Source organism: Hydractinia symbiolongicarpus, chromosome 4 (assembly GCF_029227915.1).
Source record: "Hydractinia symbiolongicarpus strain clone_291-10 chromosome 4, HSymV2.1, whole genome shotgun sequence".
Lineage (NCBI taxonomy): Eukaryota > Metazoa > Cnidaria > Hydrozoa > Anthoathecata > Hydractiniidae > Hydractinia > Hydractinia symbiolongicarpus.
Window position 1 is genome coordinate 20830187 of NC_079878.1, and position 21019 is coordinate 20851205.

General features: G+C 32.9%; 3 protein-coding genes across 3 annotated transcripts; 1 reads left to right on the forward strand and 2 right to left on the reverse strand.

Moving 5' to 3' along the window:
• Positions 1-599: 599 nt before the first annotated feature.
• LOC130641774 (zinc finger protein GFI1 homolog pag-3-like) lies at positions 600-2905 on the reverse strand. The gene is made up of 2 exons (XM_057448722.1): positions 2116-2905; positions 600-1527 (listed from the first exon to the last, which is right to left on the reverse strand). The coding sequence occupies exons 1-2, from the start codon at positions 2177-2179 to the stop codon at positions 941-943; spliced, it is 651 nt and encodes a 216-aa protein (XP_057304705.1). The 5' UTR covers positions 2180-2905; the 3' UTR covers positions 600-940.
• Positions 2906-3907: 1002 nt separating this feature from the next.
• On the reverse strand, positions 3908-13089 carry LOC130641771 (IST1 homolog). Its single transcript, XM_057448719.1, has 11 exons — positions 13071-13089; positions 12700-12811; positions 9329-9405; positions 8145-8248; positions 7858-7945; positions 7528-7611; positions 6686-6799; positions 5871-6143; positions 5720-5782; positions 5489-5528; positions 3908-4633 (listed from the first exon to the last, which is right to left on the reverse strand). The coding sequence occupies exons 2-11, from the start codon at positions 12785-12787 to the stop codon at positions 4443-4445; spliced, it is 1122 nt and encodes a 373-aa protein (XP_057304702.1). The 5' UTR covers positions 12788-12811; positions 13071-13089; the 3' UTR covers positions 3908-4442.
• A 2759-nt stretch (positions 13090-15848) lies between these two features.
• Positions 15849-20912, forward strand: LOC130641773 (schlafen-like protein 1). Its single transcript, XM_057448721.1, has 8 exons — positions 15849-16006; positions 16080-16141; positions 16225-16333; positions 16595-16667; positions 18024-18132; positions 18481-18610; positions 18847-18930; positions 20337-20912. The coding sequence occupies exons 1-8, from the start codon at positions 15908-15910 to the stop codon at positions 20427-20429; spliced, it is 759 nt and encodes a 252-aa protein (XP_057304704.1). The 5' UTR covers positions 15849-15907; the 3' UTR covers positions 20430-20912.
• The last annotated feature ends 107 nt before the right edge of the window (positions 20913-21019 follow it).

Consider the following 21019-nt stretch of genomic DNA (forward strand, 5'->3'; position numbering starts at 1 on the left):
TTATGTCATTGGCTCACTCTTTATAAATGACACCACGTAACAAAGACACCGTACTTTGCTATTTTCCGTAACCTACACCGAGATTTGGGTGTGATATATATCAGAATTAATTGTCTTTAACGTTTCCACTCAGAACTTTATTTAGATTTAATGGAACATGAAAACGGGTAAAAAACAAAACAAAAAAGAACATTGCTTTTACAAGCAATTTTGATTTTACTATATTTGAAAGCGGAAGTATATCTAAGAAGCTGCTCTCCCCCGTCTTAATCTCAGCTACTTCCTCCTTCCCAATAACTCACTACCAATGATACGACTGTGATTTAGCATCTAAGCTACTTCGTTCTTCCCAATAACTCAGTACCAATGATATGACTGTGATTTAGCACCTAAGCTACTTCCTTCTTCCCATTAACTCAGTAATAATGATACAACTGTGATTTCGCATCTAGGCCACTTCTTCCTTCCCAATAACTCACTATCAATGACACGACAGTGATTTAGCATCTCTGCTACTTCCTTCCTTCTAAATTTTCAAATTTGAAGGTAAATACACTTGGAAGCACGTGTCGCTACGTTAAAAATAAATACACATCTCACAATGGAATTAAATCTATTTGAAATACTATAAGAGAAATGCAACTCAGCTTAAAAACGTATGAAAAACTTAAATAAGACATATACATATTTATTTTGGTAAAATATAAAATGAAAACAATTTCAAATAAAATGTTTTTCCATTTAACAGCACATTAACGTATGCTGCAGCAATGCAAGTGGAGTGGTAACTAATTTCTGTATTTGCTACACTTATAATTGGTCAATAATATCTGGAGTGGCAAGCTAGTCTGTGTCAACAGATTCAGATGTATTGCCTAGCGTAAAGCAAATATGAAAAAGAAGATATTTTCTTCGAAAGAAATAAAATGAAACTTGCTTGCTATTGTAAAAGTTTATTTCGAACGGTGATGGTCGACGCGTTCACGTTTTCTTTCTGATGTCTCGACTGATGTCGTCGCACGTCGACTTTTCTATAAAACGCGTGTCCACATATATTACATGAAAAAGGGCGCACGCCAGTGTGTCGCCTCATATGCGTCAACATATTTGATGATTGTGAAAAAACTTTTTTACACTCGGGACATTCATGTGGCTTTTTACCACTATGCATTAAAGAATGCTTTTTTAAGTCTGACCTTCTCAAGAATTCTTTTGAACAAGTTTGGCATGTAAAAGGCTTGACGTTCAAATGAATAAGTTTATGTGTCGATAAGCTGGAACGACGTTTAAAAAATTTCCCACAGATTGGACACTCGAATTTCTTGCCTTCAACGCGCGTCGGGATATCTTCACTTTTATTTGTGCTCTTAAGCGATGGCTTTAAATTTTGACTTGAGTTGTCACTGTTTCCGTCAAAACCGGAATCTCCACTATCGGATAGTTCTTCATCGAAATTAGAAGACGGAAGTGTGCACGTTCCTTGTTTGAAAGCTTGTAAAGTTTTAGCTGGAAGGTTTGCTGAGAGTTCTAAAAAGAATGAGTATAAATGACATGTAAGCAAAACAGGAATCAAATCTCATGCTATGATCCTGTTGTTGTCATTAAGGGGTGATTCTGTCATTAATAACAAGGTTTTTGTGAATAAAATATAGCACCATGGAATACAAAGCGTGTGGTTATTAAAAATAACAAAACGTGAAGGTGAAATTATATTTTAGAATGTAAAACGCTAAGGATAAAAAAAAAAGTTTTTTAACAAACTGAGTAATCGCAGTGTTTTTCTCGAAGCAAAACAAATCACGGCTTTGCTGGGCAATCAGTGTTTCTTTTGTGTCTTGTTTTCTTTGCAAAATAAAAAGGTGATAAAAACATTTTTCTTTATCGTATTATAAGATCTCTCTTTTTTTATAAAGAAAAAAAAGAGAGAAAATTAAAAGAATAATTTCTTAAAAAAAATTCCCAATGTATAGAAATTTCCTTGTTTAGAATATATTTTTTTTAAAAGAAAAAAACACTTCTTTTTTGAAAAATGTTTCCACCAGATAAGATTTTGTACACAAACTTTCGAGTCTGTTTCACACAAACAATTTTTTTTAAAAAGAATTAAACTTTTACCTTGAACGAAAAACAAAAAATTAGTTGCGTCTTCCACAATCTTTTTATCCTCTCCTTCGTCCATTCCAACCTTCTGTATTTGTATATTCAATATTTATATCGCATAAAAAATATTCCACACTGTTTTCTTTGTAAGCCTTCGCTCGTTTTTAAACGACTGTGATTTGTTAGATGAACGTTTTTGTCATTGGTCATATAAAACCTTTATATTACAGCAATCAACTCCAACCAGCGTATCGTTGAATAACAGTCAAAGACGAGTGACCATGTAACTTAATTAATCGACTATAGATGTTGTTAAACTCGCTTGAATAACTTTTCCGGATATCAGCATTGAATAAAAGATGTGTAATTAGTCCTGCTAAATTAAAATCCCGTAATCCTTTCGAATTAATTTTTTTTTTGTTTCTTTAAAATCCCTAACAACAACAAAATCAAGGTTTTTCTTTTCTCGGTAAATCTGAAACTCCACAGCAGCTTCTTTCTTCTTCGTGTGTCGAGATTACTTATATAAGATCTGTACAAAAAGCACGTGGCGACCTGTTGGAAACTTCAAAAGAAGAGTCTGGAAACGAACTGTTTATACGTCTAACAAGCTGGTGGCGCAACATTCAAAAAAGATGTAAAACAAAAAAACATATTAAAAAGAGTAATGTTGTTAAAAGAAATCACGGACACAAAAAGTAAAAAAGAACCAGTTGTGAATATGTTACTTCTCTTTTATAAACAGACATATGTTGACTGTGCAACTCCGGATACCATTACCACAATCATAGCAAAAACAGAAAGAGAAAGGGCAGGTAAATCGATAGTAGTCAGTTGCACTTTCAAATTACTAATTTATTTATTTATTCATGACTATAAGGAGTGTGTAAAAACGATTATCATAGCTATCATCCTTCCCATAAACCTCGTCACCAGCCTCCACTAGAAAAGCAGACATAAAGTGAGAGGAGCATTTTATCAACTTGGACCCAGGCCTGCATGAACATACAGCAAGAGATTCTTTTCCGCTTAACCACAAAAAAGTTTTTGATTTTAACTTAATACTCAGGGCTTTCAAAAGGCATTTAAATAAATAACACACATGAAATGCATGGCGAAATACCAGAGTTGACACAATTAACATAATTAAGCACGCTTCTAAGTAATTATAATTATGGAATCGATTGCAAGTGAAACAATTATATGATAATGTCACAAATTTATAATGAACACCACAGCCGGCTAAAAGAAGAAAAAAAAACAAGAAGAAAAACAAAAGAAAAACACAAACACTGTTAGCGAAATCACATTTCACAACTTCAACCCAATTTGCAATATTCGTATAACTCATCTTTAGAATTTTAATACTGTTACGACTTCTACCACAATGACGTTAAAAAGTCGAGTATTACGTCTTTAAATTTTGTGATATAACCACATGAAATCATAAAACGTAATTTTTCATAACATTTCATAAATACTTTCTTTTAACTTTATACTTTTCTACAACACGTTGTAACATTAATCAAAGGGCGTGCCCTCAAACAAGGTGTAACAATGTACCTTAATGTCAAAACATCAATCTGTCACGAAATAAAACAGATTTTAAATTAAAGCTTTCTTGTTTACACATTCATGGGGTCTTACTCCCAGTTTCCGTCTACAAGTGAAAAATAACTTATGAGACGTCCCGACAAAATTAATATGTAAACCGGCAGCTTTAATAAGACGTGTGTCACATTGAACTTTCTTCAAGTGTCAGCCGTGAGTAAAATGCATAAGTCAGCATAAATTAAAAACAACTGTGTTTAAAAAATAGTTATTTATTATGTAGTAACACAAACAACAACAACAACAACAACAACAACAATAACAACAACAAACGAAATTGAACAATACGAACAAAATGAAAAACATTAACAAAGACATTACAAAACAATAGAAACTTATACAAAAATAAAAATCGGCAAAACAGAAGCAGTGAATTTTTAACGCGAGAAATGGTTTCCATGTCATACAAAGTCTGACCTTTCTTTTAATGAGAAAGTACCAATTATTGTTGTCATAAACGAGAAACATGGAGATTCCATGAAAGAGAAACCACATTTATGTGCGACAAATTTTCGACCCTCTTACTGAAAGGCAGGCTTAAAGCGATTACAACATACATTGAATCTTATTAAATTGTCTTTCCGAACATAAGAATATAACCGACACACGTCATTCAAACGTCGTCAAACCAAACGTCGACCATAGTGACGTTAACTGTCTCACCGACTGCGGGACAATCAAGTATAAAATTGTTTTTTTTTATATAGATATTTAGAACTATTCGTGTTAGTTTATTTCTTCTTCTTAAGTTCTTCGAATCTTCTCGTCAAGTCATCGAAATCAACATCACCTCCTGTACTTTGCCCACCAACTGACGGTTGACCGTGGCTTAACGAACCAGTTGGAATATCTGGCAGGTTTGGTATGCTACTCATTCCAGAAGGTGGTGCAGTCGGTTTGCCAATACTTGCACCCGCAGACGCTACAATAAAAAAAAAGGGAAAATGCAGAACATACATATTTACTACAAGTAAAAACGTCTGTACAAAACTACAAGTGTTGACACACGCAGGAAGTCGCAACCTAGTGTGTTTGACATTTTTTCAAGGTTGTTTTTTACATTTTTTGCTGTTTTTTTACAATTCTTATTGCTATATTTCAAGGTTTCTGAAACACGCAGACACAAGGCGAACGCGAAAAAGACACCAACATTGCCAAGACTTTTAAATAATAAGGAAGTTGTTTTTTCTTAAAAAAAAATGCAAACACGATAAGGGATTTCTTCAGAAAATGAAGAATATTTATAGTTTACAAAGCCACCCAGTATGATTTCAAGGCTCACCAGACACTTTGCAAACACGGAAAAACATACGCCAAAAATTAATCGAGCCTGACAATCAAAATTTCGATAATTCAACGCGCATCAAACGAGAAATCAGTTTAATTATTTAATCGATAATTGTATCTCAAGCTGATTAATTTTGACATGGAGAAAAATTGATTTTTTTTTAATCCACACTAAATCTAAAATATCCGATCATTCAGTAAAGTCCATGTTGAATTTAAAAGATAATATTCGACGATTTTCCAAATTAAATCCTAGCTTAATTCATAACAAAATTCAAAAATCCTTTAAAAAAGCTTTAGACAACATAATTAAAGAACATGGTAAAAATTGCATTTTGCCGCGCTTTACTTTGTTGAATATAATTTGATTATCAAGAAGTAGTAATGCGTTACTCATAAAACACACTGGTTTGGAAATCAGACAAATCTGTAGCTCTCTGGAAGAAATATATCACGCTGAATAACAAGAACGACTGCAAAAAGAACTGACCGCTTGTATTCATGCCCGGACCTGCAGTATATCGTGGAACCTAGAAACAAGAAAGATAGTTTCTAGTGCAGAACAGTAATGGAGATCACAGCAGTGGTGGAGCGCACGTTTAATCTCACTATAGTAAGCTGTATTCAAAATTAATGAGAAATCGAGCAATCAAAAAATATTCTCAAAACGGAATAACAGGCATTAAATATCAGACTTGAAATGTTGGTTCATTTGACTTACCGCATCGTTGGGGTCCATAGGATATGGTTTTGAATCGTTCGTAGGGTAGGGAGGTGCCATTCTCTAATAGAAAGAAAATGATGGTTAGACGGACAGTACTGAATTAAACAAAAGATTAGCTACGAAGGTGATATGACAAATACAGTATTACCTGACTTTGGGGTGGGGGATAAGCCAAATCACCACCACCACCAAAATTGCTCCCCCCACCGCCACCGAAATTGCTTCCACCACCGCCGCTAAAATTGCTTCCACCACCAAAGCTACCGCCGCCGCTAAACCCACTGTTGCCACTATTGCCACCAGGAGGCGGTGGTCCGAAGTCATCGTTGAAATGATTAAAACCAATACCTGGAGGTTGAGCTAATTGAGGACCACCTATTCCTTCAAACTCTTTGGAGTCGATACTTGGAACTCCTTCACTCTAAGGAAAAAATTTCAGAGATATTTTAACATATGTTGTTATATTATGTTATTAAATTTCACAAAATACGCCCGCGTTATTTTTAGCGACCAATAGCCAAATTCAGTATTCCTTGGATGAATTATTCTGATAGAATAAAATTAAAAATACATCCTTAAGTAAAAACTTTTTTCCAAAATGTTGGCTCTTTATCGCTGGCTGTTTTTCGAACGGGCTGAAATTATTCCAGTCTAAGTAATCCCGTTTTCTTTTTTGACGTGGAGGAGAGGTTTACCACTCAACCCAAACTAACATTTCCGTCAAATTTAAAAACACCAAGTTTCTGAAAGTTTTTATCGCGAGTATGAATTGTTAGCTACAAACAGGCGAGAGTATATTTTCGCGGTCGTTTACTTTCTTAAATCAACCGCATGGACGCCAAATTTGCAAAACGTTTCGATCCTAAAATGTAAGTTAACATCCTTAGAAATAAATTTGTATGTCTCTATCGTTGGGGGAGAGTAAGGAACTGCATGTTAGAACATATAACAAACGATACATACCATCATAACATCTGGATCAGGTTCAAAAGGAACATTATAATTCCTTGCAATTTCGATTAAATATCTTTCAACCAAAATTTTTGGTGGAGGATCCGGACTCAGTTTATGTATTAACTAGAAAATAATAAAAATCAGACATAGTTTATACTACATTATAAGGAGAGAAATATTTTGACGAGATACAGTTCTTGGAGATCTTACGTCTTTTAAATACCACAAATTCTCCAACTTTCTGCATTTTGTGGGAGGCAAGGAGCAATGAGGATGGGGTAGGAAGAACATTTTCTATCTATTCCCTTGTACACTTGAAACCTTAGCTAGCTACAAAAGTCTACTTAATATAAGATGATATTATTGTTTAATATGAATCAAAATAAAAACACAACATATTGTTCTATTTGAAGCCTTGCGATCTAACATAAAATGGGGATGTTATATCTTAGAGGGCAAAGGTTATTCAACCTACATTTTACTTAAAATAGTTGATATTAACGTTCAATATGAATAAAAATGAAAACATAAAATATTGTTCCATTTGAACCCTTCCAATCTAAGGCTAAATGGGGCTGTCATACCTTAGAGGACAAAGGTTATTTAATCAGAAAATTACTTAAGAATTGATATTATTGTTCAATGTGAAACAAAACAAAAAACACAACATATTGCTCCATCTGAACCCTCCCAATCTGAGATAAAATGGGACTGTTATTTATAAGGGCAAAGGTTATTGAACTAGAAATTTACTTAAAATAGTTGATATTATTGTTTAATATTCATTAAAATAAAAACACAACATTAGATCTAAAGTAATTTAAAATAAAATTGAAAATTATAAGACATACTCTTTCATTGACTGTGTTGTTTGTGTTGGATCTTGCTTGTTGACCAAATTCTTTTCCATACTTAAATGTCAACTGCTCAGTGACCTAGTACACCCAAAATTTATTGCTATACAGACAAAAACAAATTACCACACAACGAGATATCAAATCTAGAAATGTGGTCTTAATAGGTATACAACTACAAATAACTAATTACGTGACATGGATCTGACAAATTTTATTCAGTCATATTAGATCACTACACTTCACACATATAACACGTATATGGCCTGTACGGTTGTAAGAAGCTATCGTATTGGACCTTGTATTGTCATGCACACACACACATACCGTTCGAAGTTCTTGACAATCAGCTGACAATCTTGGGGCCGCCCAAATAATTGTGGAAACAGCTTCCACCAGTCCTTCGTCACAATATCTATAAAATGCAGAAAGAGTTAAGAGATCTAACAATAAAAGGTATTTAAATTCCGTTTTTTCGTTTGGGGTTTAATGTGTATTTGTACATTTTCCAATTTGGGTGCCTAACAGTTCCACCATTTCAGGGTGAAATTTAAAGCATAAAAAACAAACAACACTTTAACAAGTACATGCAAAGGTATAGAAACAGCACTCACTTCATACTTTCTATGAGTCCAAACCTTGCCAACAACAGGTCACAATACATTTCAATCAATTCCATCGCTTCAACAAGATAGTCTTCTCTAATAATATGCTCTACCTAAAGAAGTCAAGATTAATGTGTAAAACATCATAAATAACAGGAATTACTATTGTTTCAGTAGAGTCATTGGGGTAGAATTTAGCCTGATAAGGGTCTTAATCCGGTGTTTTACATGAAACATTTGAGAAAGGTTCAAGTTTTTCTTTAGTAGTAATGTCAAGAGAACACTCCATTAACAATTTTTTTTTAATTAAGGTTATCCAAGATTCAAAAGCCAGGAAGTTATGCCATCATAAGTAAGGTTTAATAAATGCTGACATTACATTTTACCTATAATTAAGCACAAACTCCAAAACTTCGAAGATCTCATGGTGTCCTGTGGTTGCCCCCCCCCCCCCCCCCCCCTTGAGAAATATCAGCTCCCTCTCCCAATGTTATTATTAAACCCTTGCAACCTCCATCTGTAAGTCATTCCCTACACCTTTCTGTACAACATCCTCCAATACTACTCTTAAATTTGAAGTTAACAAACCCAAAATTTGAGGATAGAAAGATCTAATAAATCTTAATTATTTAAATATTTCTTACCATGATACCATTGTAGAAAAAAATAAGCTGTTAGGGCAAAAAATTAGGTACATTAAAAAGACCCTTCCTTGTATAGTCATGTAAGAGTTTCCCACATAGGTCTTTACCTGACCCCATATCCTAAGAGAAGATCCAACCTCCCTACAAAAATTACTTTCACAACTCAGTTCAACCTCCTCCTTCTGGTGTTTGGAGGGAACTACGATATATCAAGTTATCATCAAAAGCACGACACTGCTAAAAAACTGATTTTGTGTAAGATATGTTAAGTACAATTTATGCTGACTACTTTATTGTATTATTTTTAAGTTCAAATGGAAACCTTAGAAGCTAAATATTTTAATAAAAGCCAAAATATATCTTAAAAAAAATTAGAAGGAACTTGTAAACAAATTTCTATTCTCTATCACATACAAAAACAGGAATTCTTTTAAGAAATCCTTACTCAGCTGTATCACTGGATTTTATGATGCTATAAAAACAAACTCCTGCAAACAAATCATGCATATACTTACTATTCGATTATTAATCACAATAAAAAAGACTTACACGAATTCTAGCTCGATCAAATTTATTTGCTTGAATAAAATCAGAAATCTCCTTTCTTGCTTTTAATGCCATCTCAGCTAAAAAGAAAATGTTTTCATGATACAACACAGACCCAACTAACTCACACTTTGTCACATTATTGTTATTATTTTAGTCCTTTTTTTATTATCAATGTTTAACCATATTTAGGTTAAAAAAAACCCTCCCCCACCAAAAGTGACGAATAAGACATTGTTTTGCCACAAAATTTGGCACAAATGTTTGTTAGTAGCGCATTGGAGAAAAATTGAGATAAAAAAAATTTGAATCACTTCATATAATTCAAGATGAAATTTTCATGCCAAACAGGAAAAAAGAGTAAAAAGGTGTAACATAAAGTTTGCAAAGAAAAGTTGGTTGTAAAAGCGTTAGAAGTGTAAAATTATATGATAGAACCTAAAATATGGCTTTGGAACTGTTGACAAGGATATTTAAAGTTGTCTAAATTTTTTTCTGACCACCCACTAAACAATGAGTCAAGACAACAACGATAGATATATTAGTATATCTAAGTAAACCTGCACATTATCTTACCAAGTCACCAAATAATGCACAACAGACTAATAGTCAGCCCTTTGAATCATGAATGCCCTCATGGTCGACCTCCATGGCGGCAAAATTTTGCCGTAGTAGTTTATAGACTCCACAAAAATAAAAGTACTCTTTTCAACTTACTAATCTTGCTAGTGACTTATTTATTTCGTCAAACAAGTATCAGTCCTTTTCAAAAATTATTGAATCAGGTAACATGTGTGATGTAAAACAGATGTGCTAAAAATGTTAGGCGTGCTATGTTGCACATCCATTTTGTGGTAAAAAAGTGGGGGACGTTTTGAATCGTGAGCCCAAACACGATGATCGAGCGTCTACGTATGGCAACTCTCTAAATCTTTTTTTCATAAATTTATTGATTATTTTTCAGATCATCACGTACCTTATATAAAACTTCAAAATTTATTCGGAAAGTTTAGGTTCATTTTAACAAAACTAAATACAGATAAAAATTTATACTGCACGTGGGTTTTGTTTTTAAAATTTTTTGAATAAAACTTTTGGCATAAAGAAAAATATCCATTAAATTCAGACTTGCTAGGTTTCCAATTGTTTTGTCAAATGAAGAAATTATCTACAATTAAATCCATGGTAAAATGTCTGTTCCGCCTGTAAGTGCAGTTTTGCGAGCTTGCTTCATCCGTGCTCCATCGGAGTTCGCCTCAGCATTAGTTAAGGACCGCATGGCTAGATTTCTTGTGAAGACCTGGTTACCAACGACGAAGGGGTCAGGCAAAAGAAATTCATGTATACGTAGTTCTTTTAACTAAGTTAAGAGTCGGTGAATTAGCTAAGATGATCAGGTTGGCTCAGCCCTTAAAATTAGAATTTTTTTACGTCGGAAATAAAACTGCCAACGTGAGATACATTTCAACTGATTTGCGTCAGCAATATTTTTTTGTAGCAAATTCTTTTCAGCTGGCTAGAAAATTTCTTAGGGCTAGATCGTTGCATTGATCTCCTAAGACGATCACAAATGGGAATGGAGTACAAGTCTTATTGACATACCTTCCTACCTTTGTTAGGCTAATAGTTCACTGTTAACTTGGCTTTTATGCTTCAAGATGAATCAGGTTAGGACATCATTAGGTTGTATATCGCAGAGATTCTAAAATGCTTGTCACTGGCACAGTTTAACATGAAGCAAAACTGTTCAAGAGACTCAATTGTTAGAGTCTCTGCAGAACATATCTCCTAATAAAACTGAGGGCAGGGCGTATTGCCTACTGGACTTATTGCCTGCTGTGTTGTATGGGATAAAGAAATTATGGATATATACAATCTTTTCAATTTTTATTACCATTCGAATGGTACCACAGTTTTCAGTAGCCTGATGTATTTTAGTTAGTTAGCTTAACTTACTAAAAATCAAATGAAATTATTTTGTAATCGCAATGAGTGGGAACAGCTCAAACAAAATCTAAATTATTGTTATTTAAAAATTTCACAAAAAAATTATGTCGGCAATTTTTTTGGTGACGCAACTACGGTTCTTCGTATTTTACGTCAGCAATTACGTCGGTAGTACCGAATATCGACGCTGATTTTAAGGGCTATTGGTAAAAAGCAACTACAGTTCTTCGTATTTTACGTCAGCAATTACGTCGGTAGTACTGATTGCCGAAGCTGATATTAAGGGCTATTGGAAAATCGGCGTTCTTGCTTACTTAACTTTTAAAATGTGTGCGTGTGCAAATAACACGCTAAAATGAGAAGACTAAATTATTTATAACTCGTTGCATGTATAGACAAAAGAAAACATTTTTTTTGTGTGCAGAACAATAACATTTGCATATATATGCGATTATTTATAACTCGTTGCATGTATAGACAAAAGAAAACATTTTTTTCGTGTGCAGAACAATAACATTTGCATATATATGCATTACAAAATCAGAGATACTTTAACAAATAAATTCATGCGTGAATAAAAGATGTTTGTGTGCTAAAACAATAAAGACATAAAGGGGAATTAAATTTTTTAAATATTCTTTTGTCCCTTAGCAGCTCCCGTAATTATAAAAAAACAATAAGCCACACAGAAATTTCATGCGATAATTAAATTTTCACGTGTGAGACATGAACTATATTGTTTTTGACATGCAAAAGTAGATAATGTATTTAACAATGGATAAATAATAAAAACGAAAGTTCTGATACTTTTGAAAGCTTGTGTAAAGGTGATAACTATCGTGCACATGTAACCTTACATTAAGGCATGCTGACCTATATATATGTGTAATACATATGTGACATATGTGGCGCCGTAGATTAGTGGTTATAGCTCTCGTACTCTGTGCGGGAGACCGGGGTTCGATTCCTCTTGACGGCGATTCAACATGGGCGAGTGAATGTTACCATAGCCCCGGGTTAACCCAAGCCATGTGAGGGAAATTGGGAAGATGGCACACTGTGTGGGCCGTTGGATGTTGCCGGGAGTTGTCTAGTAGAGCGCGGGCTCTAATTGGGTCTGCGTAGCTCAAAATGAGCATTAAATACTCTAGGACTCTCCATCTACGCCATGGCCCCTCCTGGAAATAATAGACAGGGTATATCCCTCGATATTTGTGAGGCTAGCCATGTAAAATATGCACATCTATCTATCTATCTATCTTTTAGCTTCATGGAGGAAAAATTTGTATAAGAATGTTTATGCACATGGCTAGGATTGAGAGGTTGTTTAGTGCTGATGCATACTTTTAGAATGTTCATTGAGGGAATAGAATTGCAAGTTTAATGCAATATTCATTAATTTCTGTAATTTTTAAAATAATACTTACTTTTCTTCTTTTCCATTAACTTTAACCGGTTAATAGATAGCCGGAGGCTGGTCTTTAGTTTCTGACCACGAAAACCACCAGAAAACATGTTTGTATTTGCTTTAGCTCTAATCTAAATAAAAAAGATTGTAGCTATATAGTTATATGTAGCTATATACTTTGTCAATTGTCAATTTTTAATATTTTAGCCACTTTGTAATTTATTTCTCTTGGTAATGCGGGTAAAAAAATAAGAAAGCATGACAAAATTATCAATAACAAACAAAAAACTATAGAAAAAAGCTAGTTAAAGTTTTTATAAAAACAGAAAAATTATAAGAAATGTGTAGCTAGTAAATAGTTTGATTTGATGGAGTTCTCCCTCTTCTTACCACACACAGTCCGTCTTGTGGCAGAGTGAAGCATAAAAATAAGCCTGGTAATGTATAATAAACTTATGAGTATTTCTATAATAAAAAATAGTACAACATCATGACTTCTTTATTTTATTAGTCATGCATCTTAAAAAGCTGAACCCTCTTACATTACATACAGTAATGTTTGTGACCGGGTCAGCAATTTCTCTGCCTACCATTTTTGTTTATATTTCAAAATGACGTAATGACTTTCTTGAAACTTTCGTGCCTCAGTTACATGAAGCTGTGGTGTAATAGCGGCAATGTTTAAATTGGTTTGATGAAATAAAATAAACTTCAAAATGTATAAGTGATTACATATAACTGGTTAAATATATTATTCGGGCATAAAACTTCACAATAAAAATAAGTACAAGAAGTTTGATTGATGATGACGTTATTTTATTTTAATATAACTATTATTAGTAAAAATGAACAGTCGTTTTTTAAACGTGTGACAGTAAGTAAAAAACCTCTAGTTTAGCCAGTATTTAGGGGAAGATGCTCATTTAAGGAACCCACAAACCCAGTCTCAAAAAAATGTACGATATGGATATTTTTAGTCTAGGAATATGTCTTGTTGTGTTTTAAGGCGAAACATTTTTTATCTTATATGTTATATATCTTGTTTATCTATTATAAAGTAGCTATATTTTGAGAAACGAGCGCTATTGGCCTTGAAATCCAGACAACACAAAGCCTAGTGAGGACAAGGATGGTTCCACCATGCAACTTGTGGTTTTGGATCAACTATAGAATACCCCCTGTAAAAAAATTAAAACTACGTAACTCAGAGCAACGCAGCTACTTCTTAGCTAGCAATACTGCAACATAGAAGATACTCAGCTACACAGCAACTCAGCAATGCAACTACTCAGTCAGAGAAATATTGAAAGTGTTTTTAGATAGTTAAGAGGGGCAGATAGATAGACAGATGTGCATATTTTACATGGCTAGCCTCACAAATATCGAGGGATGATATACCCTGTTTATTATTTCCAGGAGAGGCCATGGCTTAGATGGAGAGTTAGTCCTAGAGTATTTAATGCTCATTTTAAGCTAAGCAGACCCAATTAGGGCCTGGGCTCTACTAGACAACTCTCAGCAACATCCAACGGCCTACACAGTGTGCCATCTCCCCAATTTCCCTTACCTAGCTTGGGTTAACCTGGGGCTAAGATAACATTCACTCGTCTATGTTGAATCGTCGTTAAGTGCCAACGTGAGATACATTTTGACTGATATGTGTCGGCATTGCGCCAGCATTTTTATTTAGTAAAATTTTTTTATCTGGCAATAACTTTTGTCATTCACATTTTATTAGAGGTAGACCTCTCATAATTTCAATGCATTGATCTTCTAAGACGGTGAAAAATGGGAATTGGCAAAACTTCCGGATGGTAAACTTCGTTAGTTTGAAAAAAAAAATTTGTTTTAGGTTTTTTGCAAAACATTCATGACATATAGAAAGAAAAAATTATCTTTCGAATGACATATTTTATATTCCATGAAAATATTTGGAACAGCCCTTTTTTCTAGAAAAAGCCTTTTCAGAGGTGTTATATCCTTCACACCTTCGAGAAAATATGTGCAAAATGAGTTGGGCATATTTTTTGTAAACAACATTATGCATGATACGAAACTTCCGTATAAATATATGCATAATAATATTTTTTAGATAGTTTACTTTTAGCATCGATATATATATATATATAAATGTTGTCGTATAAAAAATCATTAAAAAAAATCAAAGTTAAGGAGTATGCATATAAGCTTTTTCTTGTAACCCTGACTTCTGTCTGTTAATAATTCTGAACGCGTGCACGAATATTCAGCATAAAGAAAAAGATCGCACTTCTATCATCTTTCTGCATACTTAGTTCACACATTTTCATAACACCTACGAAAATCTTTAAAAACAAATATCTCGTTAGTAAATTTTTGCATACATGCCTTTACGTTTGTGGTCTCTTTTTCCGAAAGCTTCCTATTGGCTCATTAAAATTTTCGGTAATAGAAAGCTGAATAAATTATGCACAAAAGGTTCCCGGATTTTTTTGTATAAATTACTGATTAGCGAATTATGAAGACAGAAAGAAAAAAATATGCATTTTTTTGAATGATTATATATAATTACAAATAATTTCATAACAATGTTGTTACAAAAAAAAAACGGAAACCTTTTTGAATTTAATTTATGATGAATGTAATAGTGCAAAAACGAAACCTCTGCGACCACGCGTTCGGAAAAAGAAGCCATTTTAAAACGTATGGTGAAAAAAAATATGGTGTGTGTTTAATTCATTATATTTTCTTTTTGGAAAATTAACATCTCACGAAAATAACACCATCATAAAAGTCTTCCATCAAACATTAGGAAACAAAAAAAAAATTTAAAAAAATATAAAAGTATTGATAAATTATAAGGGTTTTTCTGAGACTACTCATCAAGTGAGTTTTTTCCTTTACAGTAACCTTAAGTGTAAAACAACTTGTCAAATCGAACAAATATTTTTCTTGCAATGTTTATTTTTTCTAAGCATTTCTGGATAGTCTCCATGACCGGTTGAAAAAATATTCGTTTCAATTTGTATAATTTTTTTTGGCAGTTTAAATTCTTTTGCAATCTTTATACAAATTTGAAATGATTTTAAATATATTTTTTTCAAAAACAAAACCATTTTCAAGTCGTTTCAAAATAGTTGCAAATCATTTTGTTGTAATAAAAAGCCTTTAACTTCATTTCTCAATCTTTTTGTCCGTTTCCAAATATATATGTATCTTGTTTACATTTTTCTAGCATAATATGAAATATGGGTTTTGTTGACAAAATCAGTAATATCTTAACATCATGGAGGGGCCAAAAAAGAAAAAGAGAAGCAGACGATGATGGTCAAGCACCTGCAAAACAAGTATGTTTAGTGTAATTTTTAGAACTAACATGTGCAAATTTATATGTGTGCCTATGTAAAGTTTTGTTCATAGATTTGTACATATGTCCTGACACCACAAGAAAAACATCGAAATGGTGATGTCTTAAATACGAGGTAACGACAACGATGAAATACCTTTGTAAATCAATATAATATGCTGCTATTACATATGTTTTGACCTTGTTGTTTGATTTCAGAACACATAATGAAGTTTACATTTTTGAGGAAGTAGTCAAAACAACAGAATGTCGAAGATTCGAGTTTAAAGCAGGTGGAGTTCTGTTTGGTGGTGATAATTTGAATCAGGTAATTTCGCTAATATCTAAATATTAAGCAAGTTTTTGTTATTGTTATCCCTAGGAAAAAAAAGAATAAAATATTTGCTTGATTGGTAAAACAGGGACACCTTTCATTTAAATGTAAGTCTATGTGGAGAATATCCTGTTGTTGAAATTATGCATTTGATGGATTTTTACCTGACATGTGGAATGTTGTATTCAATCAAGAAATGGATGATAGATTTTCTTAATTATGCAGTCTAATTATTATTTTTCTTGAATTTTTCAGCTGATTCGAAAATATGCATCTGCATTCTTCAATTCTGAAGGTGGCGTACTTCTTGCTGGTGTTAACGATGATGGTAATATTTTATTCATATGTTTATTCATATTTACGCCAGTATAGGCAGTATATGTAATAATTAATCCTAGTTGAGCATTTCTCCCATGTTTTTCTTTTGAAGCAAACATGGTTTTTATCTATTGCTTTGACGACGACAACAACAACAATGTTGCCTAAGTTGATGTTCGTTAGCGTTGTCATCACTTATAAAATCTTCGGGGCTGTTATTTACACATAAAAATTTAAGATGCAATTTCAGTTTAATGAAATGTTTTATGCTTGCTTATAAATCATTTAGATTTAATAATAATCCTGTGGTTGCTCAGCAATCCACAACTTTAAATCAACAAATAATGAAACCAATTTCTCAGAGCTAACCCTGAATTAAAATTGACTAACAAGGAGAGAGCCTGCATCACCTTGTCCCACTCTCTTAAACAAGGAACTAATTTTGTATGTTTCAATAAGTTAAACCATTCGCTTAAAACAATGAACGAGAAAAGGTTTTAGAATATTGACCACATAAGAAAAGAGCAACAGAACTAACCAATTGAAAAGCGACCCAGCATAATATTTTCCCTCCTACTTTTCTGATTTCATAGTTGTGAATTATGCTGGTTTTCTTAATTGTCCTTAAATGAATTCGAAGGTAAAAAAGGTAATATGTTGTGGAGCTCAAAAAAGTCATTTTTAAATTTTTTAATTTTTTTTGTAATTCTTAAGATATTAAAGATTTTGACATTTAGTTATTATGTCTTAATTATAGTCTTACAAAAATTGTAAAATTTTCTATTTTCATTATATTTGAGGGTTAGATGAATAAAACTGAAAACGTATTTTTAAAAATGGCGCTGTTTTGTTTGTACCTGGCTTGATGAACAAACGCTCTGATTTGCTTTTTGGTTTATAGAAAAAAATTGTCAGTTCCAACAGGTTTATGATTATACTCACAAAATTATACTGCAAAAAAAAAACAAGTAAATCTATAGACAGAGTGTCCAATGAAAAAAATAAGAGGTTTGCTACAAATAACCAGCATCTTTTGAGTAAGTTTCTATTGTCTTGTTTTTTTGGTGTTATCCTTTTTATTTCTTAAACTCTTGTATCTTCATAAGATCTGAATCCACACCCTATTACAGGTGAAATTATGCTGATAAAAAAAATGGTGACAACACTTGTGGGGTTGACATTGTGTCATAGCTTGTGCAGAATAAATGAGTGTCAAAATATTTAAACGTTAATATTTTGAGAATAAAATTGACTTGTTAGACAACCTTTTTAAGCCCTGCAACCTTTCACTCTTTTTGAATTGTCTTTTTACAAAACAGTTCTGTTGGAAATAAGCACCATGTTAGAGCGTTATTTTATATTTTAGGTGTGGTGAAGGGTGTTACCATAAGTGGTTACGATAAGGAGTCGATATGGAACACAACATATAAAGAACTGTCTTCGTTTAGGCCAAAAATTCCGTCTTCTTTGTGGAAGTAGGTGACATTAAAGCATGTAGCTTATTGATTGTTATACTCGGGTTGGAATAAACCAAGGGGAAATAAAATAAGTTATATTCTCGTGACTAATATCTTTTTGTGTTTAAGTTTAAGTTAAACCTTGCAGGTAAACTTTTTTACTTTGAACGTCTAATAGGCAGTTGTCAACTGTTTGATTAGACATGCATTCTAAAACATGCACTTTTTCTCATGCTAAGTACTAGCTGCTTCACTTTTCATTGTTTTAAACATCTGTCAGAGATCAATTCCGCTCCTAGTGCTGCAACACCACTTCGACAAATATTGGAGGGAAAGTTGTTACGCGTGATTATATTTCTCTTTTAGTATTGAATTTATCCCAGTGACGTTTAGAAATAACAGAAGACCAATTTTTAACCGATCAGATCGATACGTAGTTGAGTTTTCTTTTAAAAAAGGCAGCGATGAAGAAATTTACGAAACTGGTCTCCACGAGGTACTGTCGTGAAATATGTTTTTTATTAAACTCTTTGTTGTGTTATATTCTTGCTTTCTGTCTTTGGGTTGCTACATTTTTTTGAGGTTTGGAAAAATGCCCATAATTGCTTACATTTGTTAATAACTGATTCTTTTACAAAGCTTTCTCTCGAACAAACCGTTTTAGATTCTTTAAAAGCAAACTTTTATATAAACATAATATTCTCCATCATGAGCACGAACCTTTCTATCTAGGTATTCTTACGACGTGATGGCGGTGTACAAGGTCCCATAAGACCTCTTGATATAAAAAATTTAGTTATCTCTAAATATAACAAGGTTAGTCTTCTATTTATTTATCTGTGACTTGCTAAAATCGATTTGATTAGAAAATATAATGGGTCAGTGAAAATTCTACAGAAGTTTCACTATTTGCAAGAATTTGAAAAAAAATAATTAAACCTGCGCGAAAAATAATCTCGTTATTAAAGTACTGTTTAGTAACAAAAACATTGCTATATTGAAGAAGAACTACTTTGTTCATCACTAATTATACTCGCCCGTCATGATCAGAGGTCTGATCGGGGTGAAGCATTCTCTGTTGAAAATGAAACACGGATGTGCTATGATAAATATTCACCTATATATAAAAACATTGCTCTTCTCCGTATTATGACACGTTTTCTATTTTCATTTATAAGAACGTTTGAATGATTTTGCTTTAAATGCTGAATTTCGGCCTATGAATCTCTTTTGGGCCGGTATGAAACGTTTCCTTTCTTCACCTCATGGCTTGTAAACGTTTATGTTTACGTCTAAAAACGAAGACGTTAGTGTTTTGCTATGATTGTTTGCTATCCCAAATAACTTAAAATTTGGACTATATTGAATTATCTTAGAATTTTCTTAAATTGGGTTTTGCTTTTCCTAGCACGTCCTTTCTCCTCTTTTCGTTCTCGCGGCTGTTTACCGAAGCTGGTCATTTTCTATAGATGTTCTTAACTTTCTACCAAAACCGAGCTTAACATTTCTTTTAAACCAGGTTCTCACTAAAAACGTATAAATTGATGCCTGTTTCTCTTACCCTGCTTGCTTGCATGATTCCAACTTAAATTGGTTAAACAAGACAATAACTCAATTCATTCGCATTTCTTTTTGTGATTACGCCTGAGCGAATTGTTGCAAAGCAAATGCCGGCCCGTAAATTTAAAAGTAGTTAATAAAATTCGCAATTAGCGGGAGCATGTTACAAATTCTTCGCTATATCTCCTAAATAACCTAAAATTTACACCATAATAAATTTTTTAGAATTTTGTTTTTACGTGTTTTATGTGACAATAAAAATTAAGCATGTTTATCTCGCAACAGAACTGATGAGTTATATTTACACAGTAGCTGCAATCTGTAATGAACAGCCTCTCGTATATTCAAAAAAGAATTTCCTTTTAAAAAGTTTCGTAAAATCTAAAATATGGAATTGTTTTTGTCCTTTTGTTGGGTTTTTCTCCTAAAATTTCACCATGAAACCTCCTAAATTCTCCTAAAAGTGCGAAATTTTAAGTATTTACGCATCCTGGGTTTGATATCTAGAGTCAACTCAGACGACCCTAAAAATAGCAGCTGTATTAGTAGAAAACGAATTTTTATATGTTTTTCCAATGGTTGATAAGAAATAAGCTATTTAAAATATTTTGCGTTTATAAAAGGCGTGTGGAAGTAAACATAGCAATATGCTTATCATTTAGACGTTGGCACAGAGGAAAATCGAAAAAGAGGAGGTGGAAAGTAAAAAAGAGAAATTGAAAACAAAGGGTATTAATTATATTGTGATAGATTAAAATTTTTATATCTATTATGTAGTATGTTTGTTTCTGTTAGTTTTATTTCAGCATCCATGCTTTATTTCAGCAATTTTTTGTTATTTTTCAATACATACTTATATTCTGAGTTTAAAGTAAAAGCAATTTTAAAAGCAGCATGCCCTCCCACCCGTTAAACCCACCTCGCCCGTCCAACTCACCCCTTAAACTCCTCTTTTACTACCAACCCTTATTGAAATCTACTTTCCTAAAACTAAACCTAAATATCTATTTCGTCGCTGTTGCTGTTCCGTCTTTTGCAAGTTTATAATTTGTATGTACCTTTTTATTAACGTATTTTTCTAAACGCCCTTTCTTTATTTTCATGGGGCGTGTGATCGGCGTCCTGGATTTTTCTATATCGGGCATTCTTTACTTGTGAAGTTTTGTAAATATTTGTAGATATTTTTGTTAATATTGACGCAGTGTTATATATTGTATAATAAATATGCTCACTTTGGATATTATTGTTTTATTTGCTATTCTGAGAAGGTTATATATATTCTTTGAATTCGACTCGCCCGCTCAATTCTTTTAATATATCTACAATTTATTTCAACTTCATTTAT

Bases quoted from the DNA above. Each gene is read 5' to 3' on its own strand.
- LOC130641774 (XM_057448722.1), bottom strand. From the start codon at position 2,179: ATGGACGAAGGAGAGGATAAAAAGATTGTGGAAGACGCAACTAATTTT. The intron at 1,528-2,115 runs GTAAAAGTTTAA...CATTCTTTTTAG, and splicing joins TTTTTTGTTTTTCGTTCAAG to AACTCTCAGCAAACCTTCCA.
- LOC130641771 (XM_057448719.1), bottom strand. From the start codon at position 12,787: ATGTTTTCTGGTGGTTTTCGTGGTCAGAAACTAAAGACCAGCCTCCGG. The intron at 9,406-12,699 runs GTAAGTATTATT...TTTTCTTTTTAG, and splicing joins GTTAATGGAAAAGAAGAAAA to CTGAGATGGCATTAAAAGCA. The intron at 7,612-7,857 runs GTATGTGTGTGT...TGGGTGTACTAG, and splicing joins ATTGTCAAGAACTTCGAACG to GTCACTGAGCAGTTGACATT.
- LOC130641773 (XM_057448721.1), top strand. From the start codon at position 15,908: ATGGGTTTTGTTGACAAAATCAGTAATATCTTAACATCATGGAGGGGC. The intron at 16,142-16,224 runs GTAACGACAACG...GTTTGATTTCAG, and splicing joins GGTGATGTCTTAAATACGAG to AACACATAATGAAGTTTACA. The intron at 18,133-18,480 runs GTAGGTGACATT...TTTCTCTTTTAG, and splicing joins ATTCCGTCTTCTTTGTGGAA to TATTGAATTTATCCCAGTGA.